Consider the following 24,316-nt stretch of genomic DNA (forward strand, 5'->3'; position numbering starts at 1 on the left):
CAAGACCTCCTCAAGTTAATTATTATTTACAACAATATTGACTTTACCTTTGGGGATTAATAAACTATTTTTCATTTCATTTTATTTCTTTTTTTTTTTTTTACCAGGCGGAAGAGTTCTTTATTAAAAATATATTTAACTTTAGGGAAAATGCTAAAATTGATATTTTATTTACTTTTTATATATGCACAATTACCTGATTTATTTATTTATTTAAAAAAAAACAAAAAAAAAAACAATGCATTAATTCCAAGTACATAAACATTAGTAGTGTTTTGTCTCCACCTGGTGTCAAATCTGAGTATTGCAGTTCGTCGGAGGTTGACTGTCGTCATCTTCGCGCAGTTTGGACGTGCGCGTTCACAAATGTATCCCATGACCACTGCGTCAGCTGTCACGCTGAACACACGCATACTACTGTTGTCTCTATGCGAGATTTGTTTGTCAACGAATGAGGCTGAAATTCCACAGCCACCAGCAACACTCAAAAGGGGAACGGCTGCGTTACTTTTGTCAAGCAGGACTAAAAACGAGTCGTTGACAAGAAAGTAGTTACGCCAAGGGTTATGTTCATTTTCGGTAAAAATCCAGGTGCATAGGTTTACCCGTCTTGTTGGTGCAGGCTTGCTAATACGCTGTCCGTCACAGTTCTCCAACCGGCTTCATTAGCTTATTAGGCTAGCTAGCTAGCAAGTCAGCTGCCGCGGTATGCTTTCGGAAATGCTCTGGGGGTTTGTCCGCACTTCTTTAATTTAGTCATTCGTTATTATCATGATTTGCTTTTGTATTAATGTTAGCACTGAATGATGTTTTTTCTAAGGTAAAGTGACAGGCGAGGTACTGCTGCTCTGATAGTTATGAGCAGTTTTAACATTACACCCCAGACCTCATTAAGCTCTTCCTTGAGCACAGAAAGTAAAGGTCCAACAGTCACTGTCGGCACTGGAAACAATAAGGAGTGGAGTTTGGCAAGCGACGTGTTTTCGTGTTGTAACGAAATGAGTTTTATGGACGATTCAATGCAGGCAGGAATGTCATCAGTCCAGTCGGGTCTAGACGGACAACTGCCACTTTTACACCCCCGGCACCAAGGCGCCCAGGACGGTTTAGTTTTGGACCTGAGCTCCCCGGGAAACTACCTGGACAGCAGCTCGCTGGAGTACAGAGACAACGATGGAAACAACGCTGGTCCGTTGTACGAGAGGAGAAAGCGGTCTAGATCCAACAGCTCCAGACATAGGTTCAACGAAGTAGTCACGGAACTAGTCCCAGAGGAGGTTCGGTGGTTTTACAAAGAGGACAAGAAAACATGGAAGCCGTTTCTTGGACACGACTCACTTAAAATTGAACTAATGTATCGGAAGTACAGCGAGCTGAACCCTGGTGCTTTACGCTACCGGCTTAGCAGTGGGGAGGAGGATGGCGCCAGTAAAGCTCTAGAGAGTCCACGGCTGAATGAAGCAGTTCCAGAAACTAGGACCAGCAGTGTAGACGAAGGCCGAGGGTCTTTGGACACATCCACCGTGTCTTCTGAAGAACGAGACCCACAGAGCATTGAAATCAACGTGGAGCCTGTTTGTGTTCGTGGTGGACTCTATGAGGTTGACATAAAAGAGAGGGAATGTTACCCTGTCTACTGGAAGCGTAAGTATCATTTATATCCCTCACCCACAATTAAAAATCCATAAAAGTATATTATTCCTCAGTATAACTGGCTTCATGTGTTTAGACACTAAATATTCACTACAGTACAATACTGGATATAACAGTGAGCTGGTTCACAGCCAATAAATAAATTTGTACTCATCATGCAATTCATACAGTAGAAAGCACTGCTTTCTTTTAAAGTTTTTGTTTGCTTTGTTTTGAGTGTGGGTTATTTTTATGATTGCCTAGCCTGGTGTTTTGGAAACAGCATAGGATGACAATCTATTGGCCTTAGAGCTAATATGTACTAACTAATTCATGAATATTTCCAGGAAAAGACTGAGCACAATTCACTGTGAGCATGATAGAGCCTTACAAATGTGCTCTCAATGAAAGGGTTCATGCTTCATTGGTTCATTGAAGGTTGATGTCTTGTGAGATTTGCACATTTTGTAGAATATTGATATCAGTGGACACAAATTGAACATATCAGTTGAGGAGAAATAAAATACCATGATGTGATAAGAGATATGATAAAATCCAACAAAGTGTAATGGTGGTTTCACTTTCAAAGAGTAAATGCTTTTAAAGCTGATATGGCAACATTGGCGCTATGGTTCAAATCGCCAATAACCAAGTTTATCTTTCCCAAGCAGACATGAACCAATTTAGCCAACGAGGGAAAGTATCTGCTATGATGTTTTACCACTTTCTTTTCTGTGTTTAAGTTAATATTAGCATTTAAGTGGGATACTAAGCAATTTTAATGTATTTTAATATTTGTCTCACTGCACAGAGAAGTCCTATTTTTTTCCACTGTGTCTAATTTAAGATCCGCTATTACACTACTGTTCACCCCCAGAGAATCAAGTCAGAATAGTGTTAATAAGGTCACTATAAACTGTAATCACAGTTGCTCTCACTCAGTTAAACAAAGACTTGGTCCTCTCGGATTTGTCAGACTTATTCAGTGGAATATGGAAATCAGCTCCTACTAAATTGGATAAAGTACACCCAGAAAGGAGTGCCTTCTTTGAAAGAGACTTTAGCATTGTTATGTTGACTTCTGCATCATGATGTCATGCATGAGCGTCATACAATTAAATGTAATTTGAAATTTCCATTATACCACAGTAAGTTGGACTCAAAATCATCCACCCATTCAGATGGATTGCTTTTCAAATTTACCTGAATCACTACGATTCCTCTTACAGAACAAGACCATATTCCTGTGATGAGAGGCCAGTGGTTCATTGATGGTACCTGGCTCCCATTAGATGAAGAAGAGAGTGATCTCATTGAGCAGGAGCACCTGAATCATTTCCGCGGGCAGCATATGCAGGACACTTTTGAGACGGATTTAGTGGTGAAGACCGTTGATAGCAAAGATGGTGAGTACCTGGTAGGGGAAAGGGCATTGTACTTATCCCTTTTAGTGAGGCAACATGTCATTAATAGAGAAATCTACTAACTTTATAAGCCATAAACAGCACTGTAGCATCCATTTTTATTTTTAAGTTCATAATTTGATCAAAATAAAATTTTGAATATTGTTGTGGTTAAGGCTTGAAGCAAAGACTATGGTAGACTGGTTTCACTGAGTATTTTTTTGGTTTTTTTTTTTTTTTTTTTTAAGAAAACAAGAAAAAATTGTAGTGCTTTGAGTAGTGTAGCATTGGCAGCTGTCTTTGGCTTTATTAGTCAGAAATTCTTTTTAAAAAAATAAGCCAAACACTTTCTTTACAAAAAGCCAAAAGAAAAGAGTTCTGAGTCATAAAAATATTTATTAGATTACAGCCAAACCTGGCAAAGTATCAGCTTACAGGTCAGAGAGATGAATGCAGCAGGTGCCTCCTTTCATATGTGTGTAGGTTTTGTTGTGTCATCCCTCCTGTGTAAAACAGGTGCAGCCCGAACATTCTGGCGCATCCCTTTCTGGGCTGGCTCAAGAAAAATGCAGCAGTCTCTAGCTGTGAACGGCAATAAGAAAGGGCTTCTTTGATTCAGCACTCTCCTTAAGACAGCTGATCCACAGGACTTTTACTGGTGATGAATGTGTGGGTGTGTAAATTTAGAAGATAAATAGAGCAAAACAAAGAATAGCTTTTGCATTCTTCCTAAGAACAAATATCTTAAACAGTGACTTCAAGATATCTCAGAAATGTGTGTTTAATACTGTATTTACAACCTTTGTATCTACATTTGTGCATATAGGGGGAATGAAATTATTTGTCAATTATATAAACATTTTCATTCACAGAAAATTGAAACAATGATTACATTGGAAGTGGGACATTTCATGCTTTTATGAAATATATTGGCTCATTTAAAACTAGTGGCAGCAAGTGTTCAAAGTTTGGGTTGTTTTTGTGCAGCATTGCACCTTCTTTTAGCAACCTTCTTTAAAGGTTTGGGAAGTGAGATCATTCACTGGCTGCTGTGAAAGGAATGTTTTCCCAGTCTCGTGGGAGTATGTTTCTGAATCTGCTGCATAATTTCTATGCAGTTTTTTAAAGAATGTTGAACCTCTGCCCAACTTTATCTCAGAAATACTGTTTCTCTTAGTAAAAGTAAATTACTTTTAAAATATAAAAAACTAACTTGTTGCCAATTCATATTTTTATAATTTTTTTTATTTGGGATTATAATGTTTTTTTTTTTCCTGTTTATTTTCTGATCCCACCTTTTTGAGATGGTGACGAGCCAACAGCTGTCTGTCGATAACAAAGGGCCTCACTCTCAACACTGGATATGTTATTCTACATTCTTTTGTGAATAAAATATTAGTTTGACATTTGCATATCATTGTATATTTTTAATCATATTCCATATTATATGTACAAACTTAAAAAAAAAAAGGATTATATTTTAATTATATTTTATTGAATTAATGAACTTTACTTAAATTCTAACCTGACCAATTTTAAAGAGGAGTTTCCATCACATGAGCTAGCTGCAAGTTTGGGCATATTTGGTCTTAGCATAATTGCACCATAGTAATCTTTTAAACCTTAGTATGGAAAGTATTGTATGTAATTACTGCAGCAGAGAACACAGAAGGAGGTAGGGGGAGGGACCAGAGCATGCATTAGTCAGAAGAGGGCTCCATCCATTAAGTTTAGTGTAAAGAGTATGTAGACAGTAGTGGGGGAAAAAAAGGGGGTGTGGCTTAATCATCCATGAAAGACGTCAAGGAAAATTCAGCATACGTGACGGGCACTGTGTCATCTGTCAGCCTTGTATAATTACAGTATTGTTGATTTAGGTAAGGACAACAGATTTGTGAACTGCATGCTCATCAATGCACACAACACTTGAAACACATTTATAATTAATGACTAATACATGCGTAAAAGAACTGGGCTATGAATATATATGGCAGTCAGCTAGATATGTTTGTCACGTGTGCTCAAGGTATCTGAAATGTTTAATGCCATTAGGTAGCAAAAGACTTGTGGGCTTGGTAAAAATAAAATACATCAAGCCCACTGCTTACTTTCTCAATAGATTGGTCCTTATATACTATGAAGGAGAACTTGCATTTTAAAAAATGCCACAAGAACAGTTGCGCATTATGAGATACCACAAGTTAAGGTAACAAAGTTCATTTTGACCTTTTTTATACCAGTTTTCTGCATAATAGGTATCTTGGGCATTACAGAACACTTACTTTGAATGGATCCATCAGTGCTGTGATGCCCAAATAAACATTACTGAAAGCACTTGGAGGAAACAAACATACTGTAAACTCAGCACTCCTCTCCTCCTCCAAAGCCTTTCACTTCTGTTGGAGGGAAACGCTGCTGACATTTGCAAGTCAGATCAGTACAATCATGGACTGAATGATTTAGTCCAATCTGAGACTTGTGTACTTAACCGTTTTGTTTAACAAATCCAGAGAAGGGCCTTTTCATTTGTCACATCCACACATATACCTACTACAGTGTGATATTTACCAGTAATGTAGAATGTAGCACTTCTCCTAACTTTTGACTTTATGTAACATTTTGATAATCATTTAAAATAAGATATAAGGATGCATCCAAACGGATTTTGTATCATAAATTTACAGATTGTATGTACTATCCTCTGGTGAATGTGGTTGTTCTCTTTTATGTATTTGATTTAAAACTCTCAGTAACACTATGTTTTGCTTGATTTTGACTAATATATTACAGTCAAGTTTGACTTGACTTTCCTTCTAGAGACCTATTCAGGCTGTATCATCTTCACACTTTAGCAGCTCCAAAGATAGACATCAGTACTATAGAACTGTGAGTGCAAACCACATGTTGTCTCAGCGGTCTAAGGTTTATGCCATACAGTGTGCCACTGTGTATGGTGGATTTATTCCAACTCTAACCCTTTGTTATTACAATTTTTGGGTCAGGTTGTTTCCTGTTGTAACAGAGACAAACTGTCTGTCTGCCCTTGTTGAAGTAGGAACCTGATTACAGTGCTGCTTGATAGATTGGCATGTTCACCATTAATGACAGCAAGTCTATGTGAGTGACACTGAGGTAATAGTCAATACTCACTCTCTGTTGGTTGTTAGTTCTCTCCCACCTGCCCCCCTTCTACCTCCCTTTTCTGTTCAAATGGAGTGGATATCAGACGAGTGCTAAAACTACATGTCACAAGCGCAAACGCTGCCAAGGTACTGTAAAATACTAAGTTTCCTGTTTGCTTCTGTTATGCTAGTTCTTTTAGCTTGTAAGTTTTCCTTCTAGATCCTAGGTCTCTGTGGGACTAGATTTTCCTTTCTTTTGTGGTTTAAACCTTTAAAATCACACATTTAGAACTAGACCTAGGCTCAGTTAGAAATGGTTGTATTAAATGGATTTAGGCTGTTTTCTCAGTTTTCCATTACAGCTTTAACTGGGCCTAGTTGCTAGAACTTCCTTTTTGTGCTGTGACCCAGAGTTTGGTACCACTGTTGCTGCTTTTTGAGGAATCCTATCCATCTCCTTGCTGGTATAGTGAGTAGACAACAAGGCTCACTCAACCATTCAACGACAAGGCAAGAACCCTTTAACCTCTGAATCTGGGATGAAAAAGCTGATCCTCAAAAAAAATCCACCCTGCTTTACGGCTTTGTTTTTATTATTATTTATTATTTAACTTTTATTTTTTTATCTTCCCAACTCTGTCCTCACTTCTCACTCATTCTTTGTCTTTTGTACCTTCTGGCAGTATTGCCACAACTTTAATGAACCACCATCACTAGCTCAACGGAGAGCTTTCTCAACAAAGCTCTCTGTTAAGAGCCAAGCACAATTGAAGAGCGGCACAGAGGAGCCATTGTATTGCTTTATAGCCTTTAACATGTTTCACACATTCACTCGGTTTGTGGTCCATTGCTGTCCTAGTTCTGGGTGTAGTGAATAGAGAAGTGTCAGTGTCTGCATCCGCATCAAGTAATCAACCTAACCTAACCTGTGCAAAGTAAACCTCAGTGTAGGCAAGTTTTTTTTTTGTTTGTTTTTGTTTCTTTGTATTTAGGTTTTTTCTTTTTTCTTTTTTTTTTAGAGCACGATCCATTGCATTTGTTAGCATTACAATACACTTACACTCTGTTATATACTGTGAGATAAAATGCTATAAAGGGAATCTAAAAATTATATTTGGCACACCATATTCCTTAGCCAGTATCACTTATAGTTGACTTGAAAAGCACAGGGTGTTCATCTTTATCACCCCTTTATCCTCCCAGCTCTCAGGGTCTTGTATCTTTCCTAGACTTAACAGCACATAATCTTTCTCGCATTTAACTCCAACACATTTCTCGTCCCTCTTCTGTTCTTTGCTCATCATGCTCTCGCTGGTTCCTCAGATTGTGTAGTTTTGCTATCAAAGTAGCTTGCTTAACTGGTTGCCTCGCCTGTCATTTCCTCTAGTCATCTTGCTCTGCATCCTCTCCTTATGATTTTCTCTTAATGCAGACAACACTGCCTTTCATTGTAAAACAGGAAGTGTTCTTACAATACCCCTAATCATCATTTCAATGACAATTAGGGGTGTTTGGAGAACACTTCCTGTATTCTCCCAACCCTATGTTCATAGTAGTTTCTGTTTTAAGTTGAGCCAATGCCTCTTGTTTTACCATTGTTTGACCTACTCAGTTGTTTAAAGTGGTCTTTCCCTACAGCAGTGTGCAAAGTAGGGTGACTGATGCCAGTTTCTTTTCTCCATGTCTTGAACTTGTACTGCAAGTGCTGCATGAGGAAAGATGGCCACTTTAAACTGTTATGAGATGAAGTCAGACAAAATGAGGAAGGTTCTCTTAGAAGAAGTGATTGTTGCTGCTGTTGGATTAGTGTTTTGTAACATGGTGATAAGGGGATATGTGTGTTTCCTTTGTTGTAAAGTGATTTCATTTGACAGTCTGCAAAGAGAAATGGAAATGTGTGACAGATAACTTGTCTGTTAACCAAAATACAGCACTTACTGGGTTCATTCTTGATTGGTGATGGTGAATTTTCCCCCTGCTTGATTTAATGTCTTGCAGGCAGCCATTCATCCTCACACAGATAAAACTTGGAGTAAACACAATTTGGCTTTTGGACTAGTAACTGTTATTGTCCAACACTACCTGTCACTCGCCATATAATGGGGTGGATTTCACTGTGTGACACATTCACACAAGCTCAGTTCATAAGTATATTTATTCACTGGCAAAACAGAATTCCGTTAACACATTTTACAAGAACTTTTAAGTGTGTTAATCCTCAGTTTAGAGGTCCAGAGCTTTACGAACAGCCACAACACCACAACATGAATCATTTCAAACTCCTTCAACAATTCCATGCAGATGAACTTAACTGAATAGGACATTTAAAGGACATGCGGCACAGCTATAAATAACTCTCTTATGTCAACCACTTTCATTTATTGCTCTTTGCTTTTGTGGGTGTCAAATGGTGTCCTCTCTAGCCATACCCTTGCTCTTACTTGCCTTAGTCCCTGCATCACACTGAAGTTAAAAACCTGGTGATGAATAGATACAGAAGTGCAATTATCTGTGGAAACAAGTAAATAAAATGTATTTAATTAGATTTACATAAGCAGGACGACAAGCAAGAGCTGAAATATGTAATCATATTGTGTGATGTTTTTCTTTTTGCAGATCAATGCTGCATACTGCAATTGATTGAGCTGTTTGAATAGATGATTGTAGACTTCTTTATTTTATTCTACTTGAAATTCTAATTTTGAAATAATAAACTAGTCTCTTTTTGTCTTTGTAGTTCCTATTTGTCATTTAGACTTCTGATACACTGCCTGGCCAAAAAAATCACCACCTGGATTTTAATAGGTAAATGGGTAGGAGCCTCCTATTGGATAATTACTGCAACAAGTTATTTAACCCCAACTAACGTGACAGGTAGCTTCCCATTTCTTTTATTTTTAAAAAAAAAAAAAAAAAAAAAAGGTGGAAAGAAACCTCTGGTGGTTGTAGTCTGTTTATGAAGGGTCAAATCATTGGCATTAAGCAAGCAGAGAAAATATCTTAAGAAGATTGCAGAAACATCTAAAATTAGATTAATAACCTTCCATCACCTCATCAAAAACTGGAAGGATCTCAAGGAACCGTCATCCACCAGAAAAAAAATATGATCAAAAAGACCCCATAAAAGATGGTCAGTGGTCACTTAAACATTTAGTAACATCAGATGTTTTAAAAAAAAAAGCCATGTTTAATGGCAAAAATAAGAACATTTCTACGTGAACATTGAGGAGAACTCAAAAGATTAGGACTCAACAGCTGTGTATCTTAAAGAAAACCACTAATTAGTGAGGCCGACCGGAGAAAAAGGCTTCAATTTGCTAGGAAGCATAAAGATTGGACTCCGGAGCAATGGAAGAATGTCATGTGGTCTGATGAGTCAGGATTTACCCTGTTGCAGAAATGGCAGTATCAGTGTAAGAAGAGAGGCAGATAAAGTGATGCTGCCATCAGGCCCAGAGCCTACTGTATAAGCCTGTGGGGCAGTGCAGTGACCTGCAGTTGGTCATATCCATGTTCAGCAACATTATACATCCACAGTATGAGGTGAGCTGCCTACCTGAATATCCTGAATGACCACGTTATTCCAACAATGAATTTTCCTCCCTGATGGCAAAGGCATGTTCCAAGATGACAATGCTAGGGTTCATCGGGCTCACATTATGAAAGAGTGGTTCAAGGAGCATTTTTACACATGGAATGGTTCAGAGTCCTGAAGTGAACCCCATCTTTGGGATGTCCTGGAGAAGGCTTCATGCAGTGGTTGGACTCTCACATGGACTTTACAGATCTTGAAACACTGGATGGATATAAATTGTGTAGGGGGTGGCAACTTTTTTGTGGCAAGGCAGTGTATATCATTAAGCCTTTGTTCTTCCACTTCTTACCTGATTTTTCCTTGCTTTTCTTTGCCTATTTTTCTATTTTCCCTTGCCAATCCCATTCTCTTTTTTCCCTGTGTATTCATGTACTTACTCATTCTTTCACTGTCTCCCCTGCAGCCATCCACAGTCTGAAGTTGAGTCGGACACATGTGGATTGGCACAGCGTGGACGAGGTGTACCTCTACAGCGATGCTACCACTTCCAAAATTGCCCGCACTGTGACCCAGAAACTGGGCTTTTCCAAAGGTAGGTCATCACTTATTTATCATTTTCCAGATGAGACACTTACCAGTAATACAGTATGCTTGTGTTGTTTTTTTTCCTCCTTTTTTTTTTTTTTTTTTTTTTTTTTTTTTTTTACTTTGATCTAGTTTGAAATGTGAAAAAAGCATCATTTTTAAATGGCAAACTATTGTTGGATGGACAAATAACATTGCGCAACACCACACAGCACAACACAACACACTCCCCCATGAGCACATTGAGGGCAGTGTGGTGTTTGGTATCCTGCTCAAAGGTTCTTTGGCATCAACAACATGTAGTCTGGAGAAGCCGGGATTGAACAACCAATCCTCTGTTTGCACCGACTTCTCAATATATTGAAAGAACTAATTCTTTATTACTGCTTTTAGTGCTGAATCATGTTGCATTATCAACAATTTACAAACATTATTCTTTCCTTTTTCAGAACTTATGTTTGAGTATATGTTAAAAAAAAAAAAAAAAACCCAGCCGAATAAAAGTCAACCAGTTTGACCTTTATTCGGTCAACAATCTTTGACATTTTTGTCTTGAGCTAGCCGGTTGTAGGAGTAGGAGCCTGTCTCCCCTGACTGATAAATGCCCTGTAAATGGAAATGTATTTAGTACTATCCAGATAGTTCATTTGTTCTCATCACCTTTCTGTTCAGCACATGACAGGATTATAGGTTTTAAATAAAGACACACACTCAGCCCTGCAGGCACATTTTAAGTGTTGCCACAGTCACAGCAGGACTCCCTGTTTCACCTACTGACCTCTTTGGATTCAGAACAGGTCCTATAACACCGTCACTCAGCTATTTGTAGCCTCCCAGAGATTAAAGTATTTGTTTGTCTGTGTGCTTTTTTTTTTTTTAGTTCTTTTTTATAATAATATATTTTCTGTTCCATTTTAAGCCACTTACTTCTATAAAACAAAAATCCACCCTGTCTTGACCCCCTGTTTCAGCTTCAAGCAGTGGAACACGGCTCCATCGGGGTTATGTTGAGGAGGCCTCACCTGAGGACAGACCTCCTCAGACGACACACATTGTGTTTGTGGTGCATGGAATTGGACAGAAAATGGACCAGGGGCGCATTATTAAAAACACTGGAATGTGAGTATTATGATTTGATGTGATGGTTTCCATTTGTATTTTTGTTCTTTTGCAACACTCAAACTTTTATTTCTTTAGAAGCTGAAATTAACCTGTCAAGCTTCAACAGATGTCATTTATATATAAATTTACCTCTAGTACACACAAGAAACAGGAAGAGGAAACAACTGAGACAATGTTTTTGTCTCAGTTCAAAATTTTTTTCATTCTATTTTTTTCCTTTTCAAGACAGTGTGTTCCTCACACCTCTCATTCTGTTACTGTTTTTTCTTCCTTCTAGTTTGTATCAGTCTTAAAGACACATGGCATAATAATATCTTAGAACTTTAGAAGGATATGAATTGCACTATAGTGTGCTTTCTCTGCTTTTTCCCTTGTTTCCTGACAAAACTTCTGTTTTTTCTGATAAGTGGTTTAAGATGTCTAATTGCCAGGCAAGTTGTTTCTACGTAGCGTTTTTGCTCAGCACTGATTCCCGCTCTGTCGATAGTTTTAGAGTACAACAAAAAAATGTAAAATGATGTGAAAGTAGTGTTTTCTTAAAGGTTGAGAAAGCAAGCATCACATTACTACATCAAGAATCTCATTGTTTTCTCTTCTTTTTTCATCAAAAGTTGCCCACAGTTGGAGTGTAACAATAATATTGCACCTACAGTCTTTTGTTTTTCTTTGTCTCCATCCTCTCTGTTTTCACACTCATGTTATCTTTTCTTGCTACACTCTTCATTTGTTCTGTATGATACTAGTGCATGTGTGTATCTATTATTACTGCCAAGAAAGCACAAAGTACCAAACTTGAGAAAACACAAGGGAAATGCTTTACAAATGCTACAAGTCCACAAGTAGTGGAGTGTAGATGCTACACAGCACACTCGGCTGCAGCTTTACAAAGATCTGGAGTTCTTACATCGTATTAATATTTATACCCATAAGCGACTTTGACTGTGGTCTTTTCCCTCCACATTTCACATCTTTTGTTTTTTTACAGCACAGTGTGTCCCACAGACCAGGTAGCAACTTGTGGGGCTTCCCTGGAGCTGGTGTGAGAATTGAGGACTGTTGAATTTGGGGTGAATGCAAAGTGTAGCATTTAAATACAGACTTGCTAAAATGCCATATTAAATATACTGTTGTTCACCTGCTGATACAATTTTAAAGCTACACTAAAAGAAACGTGAAATTATTTTGCTCTATCTTAAACCTTTAAAATAAGTTCTTGTAGAGAAGGCAACAAAAAAACATTTTTACAAGAAACCTGCCTGCTTTTATACCTCAACCCAGACATTACAGGTGAGACCAGTAGTTAGTACCTGGACACACTGTTCAAGAAAAACCTGTCTTTTAAGCTTCATGTCGAGAATTACTCACCAAAATTGAAATGAAAGTTTAGTTTTTGCTTTGATTTTTTGCCAATTTTTGTGGCAAACTTTAGATTGTATGATATTTAAAAAAACAAAACAAAAAACTGTGGGTTAAAAAAAGACAACTAAAGTTTGAAATTTTAATTTTAAATACTGAACTCACAACTCAACCAGCACAAAAAAAACCCTGAAAATTATGTCTCATTTTCAACTGTTTGACATGTAGGTGCGTGCTCTGTCTGTGGGCTGAAGCATGCACACCTGTGTATGCATGAAAGGGTCTTGTATGTGTGATTAGTGTGGAACTTGCAGAAAGACACCGAAAGCAGCTATGATAAGTCATTATGTTCAATATCAACAAGGTTTAGTTCATAAGGCTGACAATACCTTTCTGAATTAGTCATTTTTGGCCATAATATATGTAGTATATGATGCTAACTGTTGGTAAACTCCAGATGCCGTCAGATGTATTCTCCCTATTGCATCGGCTGTTCCACTGAGGCTGCACAGGTTAATCCACATAGAGCAGTCGCAAATCACCAATGAAGCTAAGTTGTTTTTTTTGTTTTTTTAAATGTTCAGATTTTATGATGGGGACAGCAATCTAGGCATCTGGGAACAGGGGTGTCCAGCGCCGGTCTTTGAGGGCCACAACCCTGCAGGTTTCTGATGTATGCCAGCTCAAACACACCTGAGTAATTGTGCAGAACGTCATAGTCTGTTAGATCCATTTCATTTGACTCAGGTGTGTTGAAGCAGAAGTGCAACGCTCCTCGGAGACCAACTTTGGACACCCCTGATCTAGAATGAACAAGAATTGTTTTTTATTTAAAAATCACTTTTGGAGGAGGGTTGGAATCAGTGCTGTGCTACAAATTCCTCTGTGCTGTCATTTAGGGGAAAAACATAATCACATCTATCAGTGCTTTAATGACATGGAATTGATATTGATCAGCCATTTAACAGACACGTTTACATTGTAATATTTTGGAATTTTTCTTTCCAGCTTACACTGCATCTGCTCTGTTGCTTTTTAGCTTACCAGGAATATAAAATTGTGATTGATCGTTTTCTGTCAACTCCACCTATTTTGTATTAAGTGGCAGATACAAAAAGTCAAAAAGAAAAAAACATGGGCTGACTTTTAAATCTGCATCATTGTACATCATTGTGTTAAGTTTAGACGAACTACATTACTCAAAGGTTATCTGGGTAAATTCAACCTGCTTGCGGTACAAACACCAGGTGAGGGCTCAGCTTTAATCCAGCTAGTTTGCTTTTTTACTGTCCCACTAAAATGTTTTTTTTACTATAAACAGCTCCATATGTTGACTAAGAAATCTTTTAAAAGAAGATCTTTTTGGAGAAAGTTACAATTTTAGGACATTATTTTTTCCTCATATTGTTTTATGATAAATTGCACCCATGTTTTGGCTTTGGTCCATGGATCTTGTGTTTGCCAGTGCTAGAAGTAGTACAGACTGTACAGACCAAAGCCGTGTGTGTGTGTGTGTGTGTGTGTGTGTGTGTGTGTGTGTGTGTGTGTGTGTGTGTGTGTGTGTGTGTATGTGTGCCACAAAGTTAGCACTTGATCATTGAACCAGCTTAGACAACTAAGCGGTTAAAGTGGACCAAGTCAACCTTCAGAGCATATTAAGCCTGACTCCCATCTTCCTGTGGATTACAGCAGACATATTCCTCAGCCAAGAGGAAAGATCAGCTTAACATATCTAGCCTGTTACTTGATTGTTACTGTATTTTAGCTTTGATTCATTTCAGCTCTTTCAGAGTTTTAAAAGCAAAAATAGATTTTTGAAAATGAGAACATTATTTTTTTCCACCTATTTCCAACTCAACCTAGAACATTAAGGATTTAGCACTGAAAGTCTGTGTGCAAAGGATCACTGAGCATTATGTTTCCATGTAGACATTGGCCGGTCCTGTAAAAAGTTGCATAAGGTGCCCCACACACAAACCAGTAACCAAAAAACCTGTTAGCCTACATTTACCCATGTCAACAGCTCCCGCACCCTCCCTCTCATTGCATATTTAGTGTGTCCTGCAGTCCCATCTAGAGCTGCTAGCGGTGAAGTCATTGTGCACACTCTGTAGAATAGTAGCTGCTGCATCAGTTAACAGAAAAATAAATAGCATATTTCACTTTCAGTCATTTATAACCACAAAAACATCGCAAAAATTCCTTGTGAATTTGTACCGAGGTCAACTTTTTTTTTTTTTTTTTTTTTTAAACTCATCTTCCCATGAAAAAAATATTATATTGTTTATAAACATGATCAACAAATTTGTATGCACACTTAAGTTGTACAGGCATATGCCTGCATTATTGTGTTCATACCACATATTCTCTGTTATTGTCTGTTTAGGTTGAGGGAGGGTGTGAGGAAGATGGAGGAAAAGCACTTTTCAGAGCACAATGACGAACATGTGGAATTTCTTCCTGTTGAGTGGCGTTCAAAACTTACATTGGATGGAGGTGGGTGTTATTTATTTATGTAAATACAAATCCATTGTAAAATACAGATCTACTGCTTAGATGCAAGCAGACCAACATGGACTGAGAAGTCTATTCTTGTGCTTTGGATATGTTTCTTTAGATACAGTCGACTCTATCACACCAGATAAAGTGAGAGGACTGAGAGACCTTCTGAACAGCAGTGCCATGGACATCATGTACTATAACAGCCCTCTTTACAGAGATGAAGTGAGTCATGCACTTTGAGAAGCTTTTTCAAGTCTGATATCGTTTGCTTTCTGATAATACTTCTTCATTTTGCCTCCTCAGATTACCAAAGGTCTCACACAGGAGCTAAACAAACTTTACTCACTCTTCTGTTCACGGAACCCTGAGTTTGAGGAAAAAGGCGGAAAAGTGTCCATCATGTCTCACTCCCTTGGCTGTGTCATCACCTACGACATCATAACAGGATGGGATCCCGTACGCTTTTGCCTGCAGGAGCATCGTGCTGTGGAAGAAGAATTGGATTTGCGTTGGATGTCCTATGAGGAGAGGCAACTTTTAGAGCAGTTAAGGCTCACAAGGAATAGGTAGAAGCTTTTTAATGTAAAGCAGTGTCTTTGAGAGACTTGCTGTGTGTAGATGTATATTTATGAAGATTCCTGGGATTTTGGGTGTAAACCTAACAGTTGGGGTGCCAGGAAGACCCGAGGGATCATTTTTGGTATGAGTAGATGTTATTTTAATTTGAAAGGGTTGAACTTAATTGTAGTTTGACAATGGGTGGATATTCTCTGTTGGACAACATTACTTTAGTTGCTCATTTCTAATTGTAAGTGACCCACCAATACAATTTCTTTCCAATTAATTCTTTCCAAGCTTGAAACTGTCTCGAATAATACAACTTAATCTTCCATCTGCTCATCTCATGCTTCAGTATTTGTTAGCAAATTTGTTTCATGTGGGCTGCAGGGTACTCTTATGCCCCATGATCACATGAAGAGTCAGAGATATTAAAAGCACTGGTATGTTTGTCAGAAAAGAAACTATTAATCCAAGTTGAACACAAATAATTGGCTGACTTTTATGATAAACGGTCTGTTGATTTTATGTAACTAGTTTGTAACATAAGGTGGCATTGTAATGAATATTTACAGTTTTCTAGTATGCTATAAGATGTCTTTTTTTTTTTTTTTTTTTTTTAAATCTTTTTTCTTTCTTTGGGGATAGGATGCGAGAACTAGAAAACCAACTTGTCACACTGGAGGCCACTAAGCCTTCAGCCCCCCCAGCACTCAAATTCAAGGTGAGATACTTAGTGTTGTTGTGTTTTATCACTCAGGGCTATTTCTTCTTGAAAACTACTAGTGTACAAATTCATTAGGATAAAGCAAAACAGACAAAAAATTATTAAAAACTATTATCCTTTGTAATGTCGTTTCTCATACCTCCGTGGGGGACATTTATTACCAGCTATGCATGTCTTATTCTTATCTCACAGGTAGAGAACTTTTTCTGCATGGGTTCTCCTCTGGCAGTGTTCTTGGCCCTGAGGGGGATCCGACCAGGTACCAGCTGCCACCAGGATCCCATTTTACCCACCTCAATCTGCAAGCGGCTTTTTAACGTCTTCCATCCCACAGATCCTGTGGTAGGTTTTCCCTGATACATGAGACTTGTGAATAAAGTGTTCATCTTGTATTCAACAACTTATCCATACATTGAAATTAACTGAAGTTTTACTGCTTACTTTAGGCTTACAGACTGGAGCCCCTCATCCTCAAACATTACAGCAACATTGCACCTGTGCAGATACACTGGTAATAAGTTCAATCTTAGCACGCTGGATATCATTCCTGATGTGCACACAATAATGTTTTAGTGTTGATGGTTTGAGAATGTGGGGATTGCTTTGTTCACCAGGTGTAGCGCCACGAACCCTACACCCTATGATGAAATCCGGCCTACTTTTCTCAACCCTGTCAAAGATCCAGCATCAGATACTGAGAGCATCCCCAGCCCAAGTACCTCTCCTGTCCTCCCACGCAAGCCCTATGGAGAATCCATCACCAGTCTGGGCAAGGCCAGCATACTTGGTAATTTATAATTGACTTTACTCTGAATACTTGCACAGAATAAATCGCTCCAGTCATCTTTGAGAGTTTTTTACATTTCTCAAACTTAAATTATTAAATTTGTTTAATTTGTTTATCACATCATATGACTATGTAGGAATACTTTGAAGTAGTCAGAGTATAAAAAAAGCAAGGATAAAAATTTGAAGAAAATTAGTTCTTGACTATCCCTACCTCATGTGACAACATATAGAAAATTCAGCAAGACTTTAAAGATATATTCAGGGGAAATCTATAATCTATAAACAAGTCAGCTGTTCCGAAATTTAGTTTCATTTCCCATTTTCCAGTCATAAGTCAACACTGCCATCATGTGGCCAGAAGGCCTTCTGCAGTCGATTACAGTTTATTTTGCAATTATTTTAAGTTACTTATTAGGGTATAAATACAAAAAATATATCTCTATATTTTTTTCTGTGATTTCTTTTTGTTTAACATCCTTAAGTATTGCAAACTGTTTGACCTTTTTCAAGCTTTAACCCCTTTCATCTCTTACTAAAGGCGCAGCAAGCATAGGAAAGGGTATAGGAGGCATCCTCTTTTCGCGCTTTTCCCGCTCAAACAGCCAGCCGTCAGTGTCCTTAGGACCTGATGGAGGGGCAAACACTGAAGAAGAGGAGCAGAAGCGTACAGAAAGCCAGTCAGCCTATGGTCTGTCCAGCATGATTCGACCTACCTCCCCCACTAATGAAACATCATGTGAGTACATTCACTTACACAATGAATAAATCATCACAGATACATTTTTGTTTGTAGGAAAGGTTCACCTTCTTGGTTCCCAATTTACTGACTAATACTCTCTTTCTGACTTGCAGTGGAACTGGAGAGACGCATCGACTTTGAACTCCGGGAAGGTCTGGTAGAGAGCCGCTATTGGTCAGCAGTTACATCACACACAGGCTACTGGTGCTCACACGATATAGCACTCTTCTTATTGACCTTCATATATAAGCAGAAGTCGACACCCTCTGACCCAGCAGAAGAGACTTCAGAACCAGACTGAGGCAGCAAATTTGTGACAAAACAACCACCTGAATGGCATCTTAAAACACTGAAGGCATTTGTGATGTTTTAGAAAAGACAAAAAAGCAACTTTGTACAATAAGTTATCATCTTCAAAAAGTTCTCTAAAATTAAAAGACTATTTCTTTTCTTTATTTCTCTCCAATTCAGCTTTTTTCACACTCGGAAAATAACTTGAAACCTCATTCAGTGATGTACATTTTTGCCTCTAGCAAGTTTGTGCACAGTTGTGCACCCTAAGGGTGCCAGCAGTAGACCAGGAACCTCCATGGGGGTGCAACCTTTGCCAGTATGACTACAAACAAAGTAGAGGCGTGGAACAAGAGTGAAATGACTGTGATGAACAGGAGTTTTCTCCCCAGTGGGTGAGAGCTCTAACTTTATTCCCAACCCTGAATCAACAGCTGCAGCCTGGTGATCATGCATCCATAGGTTTGTTGTTATCGTTGCTTAGATCCAGTTGCTTTCTCACTAAGTCTGAAGCCTTGTGACACATTTGCCTGATTCAGTCATGGAGGCTTTAACCTCCATGTCTGGTCTTTAGATTTTTCTCTTTATGAATGAGAAAGAAATGTAGTTTATGAAAAATACGAAAAAGGTTTCTTTAATTATTTAGCTTCTATTTGTCTAAAACCTGTTGATGATAAATAAATTAAATGCCTTTTGAAATCAGCCAAACTTTATTTATATAGAACAGAGTTTAATTTTTAGTCTTTTTGCACAAAAAATAATTAATAAATGGGCATCACCCTTTAAGTAATGTCAAGGCAATAATGCAGCAGCAGCACCCCCCCCCCCCATTGCAGCTGTGGAATTTTAAAGTTAGATGTTAACCAAATGAAGCTTGAGCAAAGTACTGTTTATTTGTTGTTTTCTTTTGTTTGTTTTTTGGTTTTTTTTAAAATGGCCAGTTAAAAATGTTTTAATTTCATTTGAAGCTTGGCAGCACGATTTGTTATTTACAAAAAAGTTTTTTCCTATCATTACGGCAGTACTAAAAGCCCTCATTAGAATCAGCATGGCAGCTGCTTGTAGGTGTACGACCATGTGAGGGTGTAACCGACTGATCAGTGCTCTTAAACATGGCAAGATAATTATTTTCTTATTGTTTATGAATCCAAATCATAGCTGAAAAATCTCAATGTTGCTATTTGCAATACAATACAATATAATCACATTATATATTTGTTTTTGTCTTTGTAAGCTTATAATGATCAAGTTAAATCTGTACTGTTTTTTTTTTTTTTTTTCTTGAAGCAAAAAAAAAAAAGAGAGAAAATATTTTTCATTAGTATTTTCAAACTACTCCAGTTATATACCTGGATCTTATCGCAGGGAAAATGGGATTCAAACTTGTGGCCAAATAATATGTATGTGTCTAGTTTGCCAGCTGCTTTAGTAGTACTGAATCTGATATTTAGTCTATGAAAATGTATGGAGAGGGTAATATGAAGTTCTTTTTTTCCCCTGCATTTGCACACAAAGTTTGATTGCTTCTCTACACTTTTTTTTTTTTAAACTAATTTGCACAGAAGCTTAACTGAAAACAGCCCTCCTTATTGGCAAAGCTTGTCTATGTAATTGTGTAAAATACTATGATGTTCTTGAAAACCTGCAGTTCCCCTTCAAACATCCAGTTCTTTAGGATTACGGATTACTTAATTGACACTCCTTGTGTAAAAAATACCTGGACACAGTAAACCCTTCCTTTTTATTTGTCTCAGGTTTAATACAGTTTGTGACAAAATCACTGGAACATATATTGCAAGTTCCACTAAACATTCTGCAGAAAGTTGAATGTTTACTCACTTTGCATGGTTACAGGTCAGTGGGAAATTAAATAGTGCCGAGTGCCAACACATCTTGAAGAGTCTTTGTATTTTGCTAAATAATTCACTTTAAAAACGGGTTCTGTGATTAAGGAAATTATACTTCTCCTCAGATGATTACTTGCTGAGTTATATGCAAAGGACTTGTATACAACCAGTGTCAAATTTAATGTACAGCTTGCTGTAATATCATAGTTATCAAACAGCTTATTTTAATTGGCTGTGGTGTAGGTTAGAGCTATATTTTACCACATAAAGGCTGTTCTTCTGCAGTCCACCACAGAATGAAATCAGTTTATTGTTGTTTAATGTCTGTTATCTTTTCAAAGGCCTACTTACTAAAACCAGTCTGCCTTGGAGATCTAACCTGATGGGTAGCCAGGAAGTAGAAATGAAGCTGGGGTAAATGAGGCAGAGTGATGTGAGAGTGTTTCTATGTTTGATTTTGGTGGATTCTGCATGTTCACCAGCAGTGAATTGCACAGAAGCTTAACTGAAAACAGCCCTCCTTCATTGATTGTTATTTATTCTTAATTCTGCTGAGCGAGTTTTGCATTTCAGGGATAGATGCAAGACTCTATTATAAAATACACAGTTTTATTGTGCTGCATCATTCAGTCATGCAGGTGGGTTAGGACACAGCAGATGTGTACTATAAGAGTGCGGTCATACCATTGTGACAATAATAATGTTCCCACCATCTTTTGTGACACTATCCAAACTATCTGGGAAATCAGCACATTTTCCATTCTAGCAGTTTTGATGCAAGCACAGATTTTCAAATGTGTTCACTCCACTTGCTGAAAAAGTAAAAAGCATACTGGGAGAGCATTGTAGGACATTTTGTCACAAATTGAGACTTCAATTATAGGAGAATATTTTTCTTGGTATAAGGCACCACAAATGTCAGGGAAATATCTGTTACATGTTTTGTAGATTCAACACTGGTATTTGATGCCAGATTAAAGCCATCATTGATTACAATTCATCTCAGATGTGTCACTAAAATATTTAATAAAGACATTACATTTGAATCGCATCCATAATGTATCCAGACAAGTTGCAAAAGAAGAAATGTGCAGTAACAGTTGCTAGGATGACATAATTTGTTGAACAGGTAACACTTGCTCTAACTTTGAACAGATTTCTAGGAGTGTTTGTCTTTAGAGCTGTGCAATAACCCATGCCTGTAATGGATTCTAACTGCCATCCAAAGCACTGTATTTATTTCCTTTTATTAAAACATTTCCTTTTGAATACAATCACGTCTCTGTCATGTTTCTCATGATAGCAGGGGGAGAAATAGTGAAATTGGATTATGTTGCATTGGATGAAGTTGAAATCACCAGAGGAAGATGATTTTTTTCCAGACTGGTTTTGGAAGACAATAGAACCGCTTGATCATCTGAAACTGGGATGGGATTCTTTCCAAGACACCCCTGGGGTGACTAACAAAGTTGTCATGTAGTTCATGAATAGGCTGCATTGTAATCCATTTGCAGTCCTTGCTTCCATATGAGTTGCTTGGGTTTTTAAATACATCAGCATCATCCAACATCTGCAAAGGCGAGGTCCACAGATGGGACCAGTTAGATACTAAGTGACTCATGCATAATACATAAAGCCATGCTGTTCTGTGTGCTGCCAGAAGAGGTCAGTCAACTATTGATAATACTGGAACAAAGACCCCAAGTGACCATCTGTTTGGTGTATACTTTTCCATTTTACTTCAAGTTGTGGCTCAACAGATGTAGCTGTTTATTTTCTAAAATGCATTTATGATTAATGGGTTATGTTTGTGCATCCGACATTATATACAATACAAACAGTTCTTTTAATCTCTTTCTATTTTTCTTCACCTCTTCCATCTCCATCCACATCAACAGCAGCCAAGCCAAGCCAGCTCCCTATCTGACTCTCCTGCTTTGCATCTGACTCAAATGTTTACTTTGCAATTAAAACATAGCCTTTAAAAGGCAATGGGTCGGCTGCCAGACACTGACGAGGGGGTCGGAGCTGCAGGGAGGGAGGTTATAAATCGCTTTGATGCCGACCGTAGTCTGAAGGCCCAGATTCCTGAGCTGGAGGATTGGAGCTAAGCGAGTTCACTGGGAGACTGGGCCAGAAACAGATGATTCATGAGTCTTTACTGCAGATCTCTTGGAGTGTGTACAGTGGAGTGTGTATTGTGCTGCTGTTTTTGGAAAGACAGGCAACAGCTGCTTTTGTCTGTTATCCTCCCCCACAAACTGAAGAGTTGCATGATCACTTGATTGATGTTGTATAAGATACCATCTTTCATCTACAGCAAAGAGGACGTGAGCAGTAGCTTTCAGACAAGTTATCTTCACTTTCTGAAGTTCCCCACGTACACTGATGATTTAAAGGCATGTCTGAATTTTAATAAACAAAATGTAAAACATGAGATGCAGATGTGAAGTTTTTTTTTATCTTAGTTAACAGGTTTTAATGGGGAAACTCGATTTTTGATGTCTAAAACCTCCTCATAAATCCAAATGAACTCTTTCAGTTTCTTAAATCCTACATGTTTCTGAAATAATACAATGATTGAATAAGATTGAAATGTAGAAATGGCTTGTTAACAAAATATAAAGTTATAGAATTATTTCTATTTCCAGCATTGATGCATATATACCAGTGGTGAAGAATACCAGGCTCCAATATGTCTGTCAGATTTTCTGATATATATGATTAAGTACAATAAATTTCTTTTTACATTTATACCTAAAAAGCATGTGAAGAAGTTTGACATAAGTTCACTTGAGCTATCATTACAGCATGATGCTCATTGATGCTCAGTAGATATAAATCCTGCACTTGTAATCCACGCGATCACTTAACCAATAAAAAAGGGTAGTCAGTGATAAAGGGAAAAAATGAAAACATCACTTGAGAATTTTTATAACAATTAGAAAAATAGAATGGAAATGTTTCTTTAAAATGCTCATATAGAAATTAATATCCATTGTTAGTTTGTGCCGTAACTCACAGCTGGACAGCCACAAGTCCCTGTGCGCTGACGCAAGGCTCAGCAGTATTACTGCCATAAAAGGCTGCTTGAGATCTTTCCTGCCTATCATTAACTCTGCCTTGAGCTGCTGAATTTCCTGCAGTGGGGGGTTTAATCTTAGACTAAACATACCATGATCTTCTTTACTTTACATGCAAGTAATATTTGGTAATTTATAGCATTAGTATGTGTGAAGAAAGCTTTTTATTTTCCCTCTTTAAAATAAGGAAAACAAACTGTTTGCACCTGTTGTAGTTTTCACACAATATACAATTCTGCTTGATAATAAATTATTATAGAATTCTTGTGTGTAAACTACCTCTCAAAATATAAAGTGTGTTCCTAGTTACAAATGTGCATATTTACTCATTTGTTCAAGATTACTTTAATACAATGGAGGAACTTGTAGATTATTTGTGAGGTGGCTCTACCTTGTTGTGCTTATTATATATTTTTTAAATTTCATTTACAGTTAAGGGCAAAAATATTTATTTCACAACACACTATAGTAATTTCTAAACCTTATTCCATACACAGACATAATTAATGCAACATTCAATCCAAAAATGTAACACAAAAAAGCACTTTTGCCTTTGAAACATACTATGAGATACATTTATTCATGTAATAGTGTACAGTTTGATGTGAAACACCATTGTTTCCTATGTGTAGCCTATGTAACATGTATTTTCTGGTGTACTTATTTCTTCATAGCTGTTCTTAGTAAAATATCCGAATGTATCCCACTGAATTGCTCCTAAATAACCAAATTACTGTTTCCATTCAGGATTAATAAACAGAAATAAAAGTGTTTTTTTTTTTTTTTGGTTTTTTTTTTTTTTTATTAACACAGTGGCTCCTCTTGTGTTAAACATGCAAATTAAACCATATAATCTTGTGAAAGCTTCAAATGTTAACTGTGTCAAGGGTGACAGGGACACCAGTAGGCGAGCAGAAAGCTCCCAGTATGAAAGGAAAAGTGGGACTGAAGCAGTGACGTTATCCGACCGCTGCTGGAAAGAGGGAGGGAGAAAGAAGGAGGAGGGCTGGACTCCATTAAGCCGA

The 24,316-nt window shown here is 37.7% G+C and overlaps 1 protein-coding gene across 1 annotated transcript; it reads left to right on the top strand.

Annotated features, from left to right (window-relative positions):
• Positions 1-483: 483 nt before the first annotated feature.
• ddhd1a (DDHD domain containing 1a) lies at positions 484-19,137 on the top strand. The gene is made up of 13 exons (XM_079261985.1): positions 484-1,644; positions 2,862-3,038; positions 10,156-10,284; positions 11,249-11,396; positions 15,142-15,251; positions 15,373-15,479; positions 15,561-15,823; positions 16,464-16,539; positions 16,735-16,884; positions 16,989-17,053; positions 17,157-17,329; positions 17,870-18,067; positions 18,184-19,137. Exons 1-13 carry the CDS (start codon positions 858-860, stop codon positions 18,369-18,371), a joined length of 2,571 nt encoding a protein of 856 aa, XP_079118111.1. The 5' UTR covers positions 484-857; the 3' UTR covers positions 18,372-19,137.
• The last annotated feature ends 5,179 nt before the right edge of the window (positions 19,138-24,316 follow it).

Source organism: Telmatherina bonti (assembly GCF_933228915.1).
Source record: "Telmatherina bonti genome assembly, chromosome: 22".
In the NCBI taxonomy this organism is placed as follows: Eukaryota; Metazoa; Chordata; class Actinopteri; order Atheriniformes; family Telmatherinidae; genus Telmatherina; species Telmatherina bonti.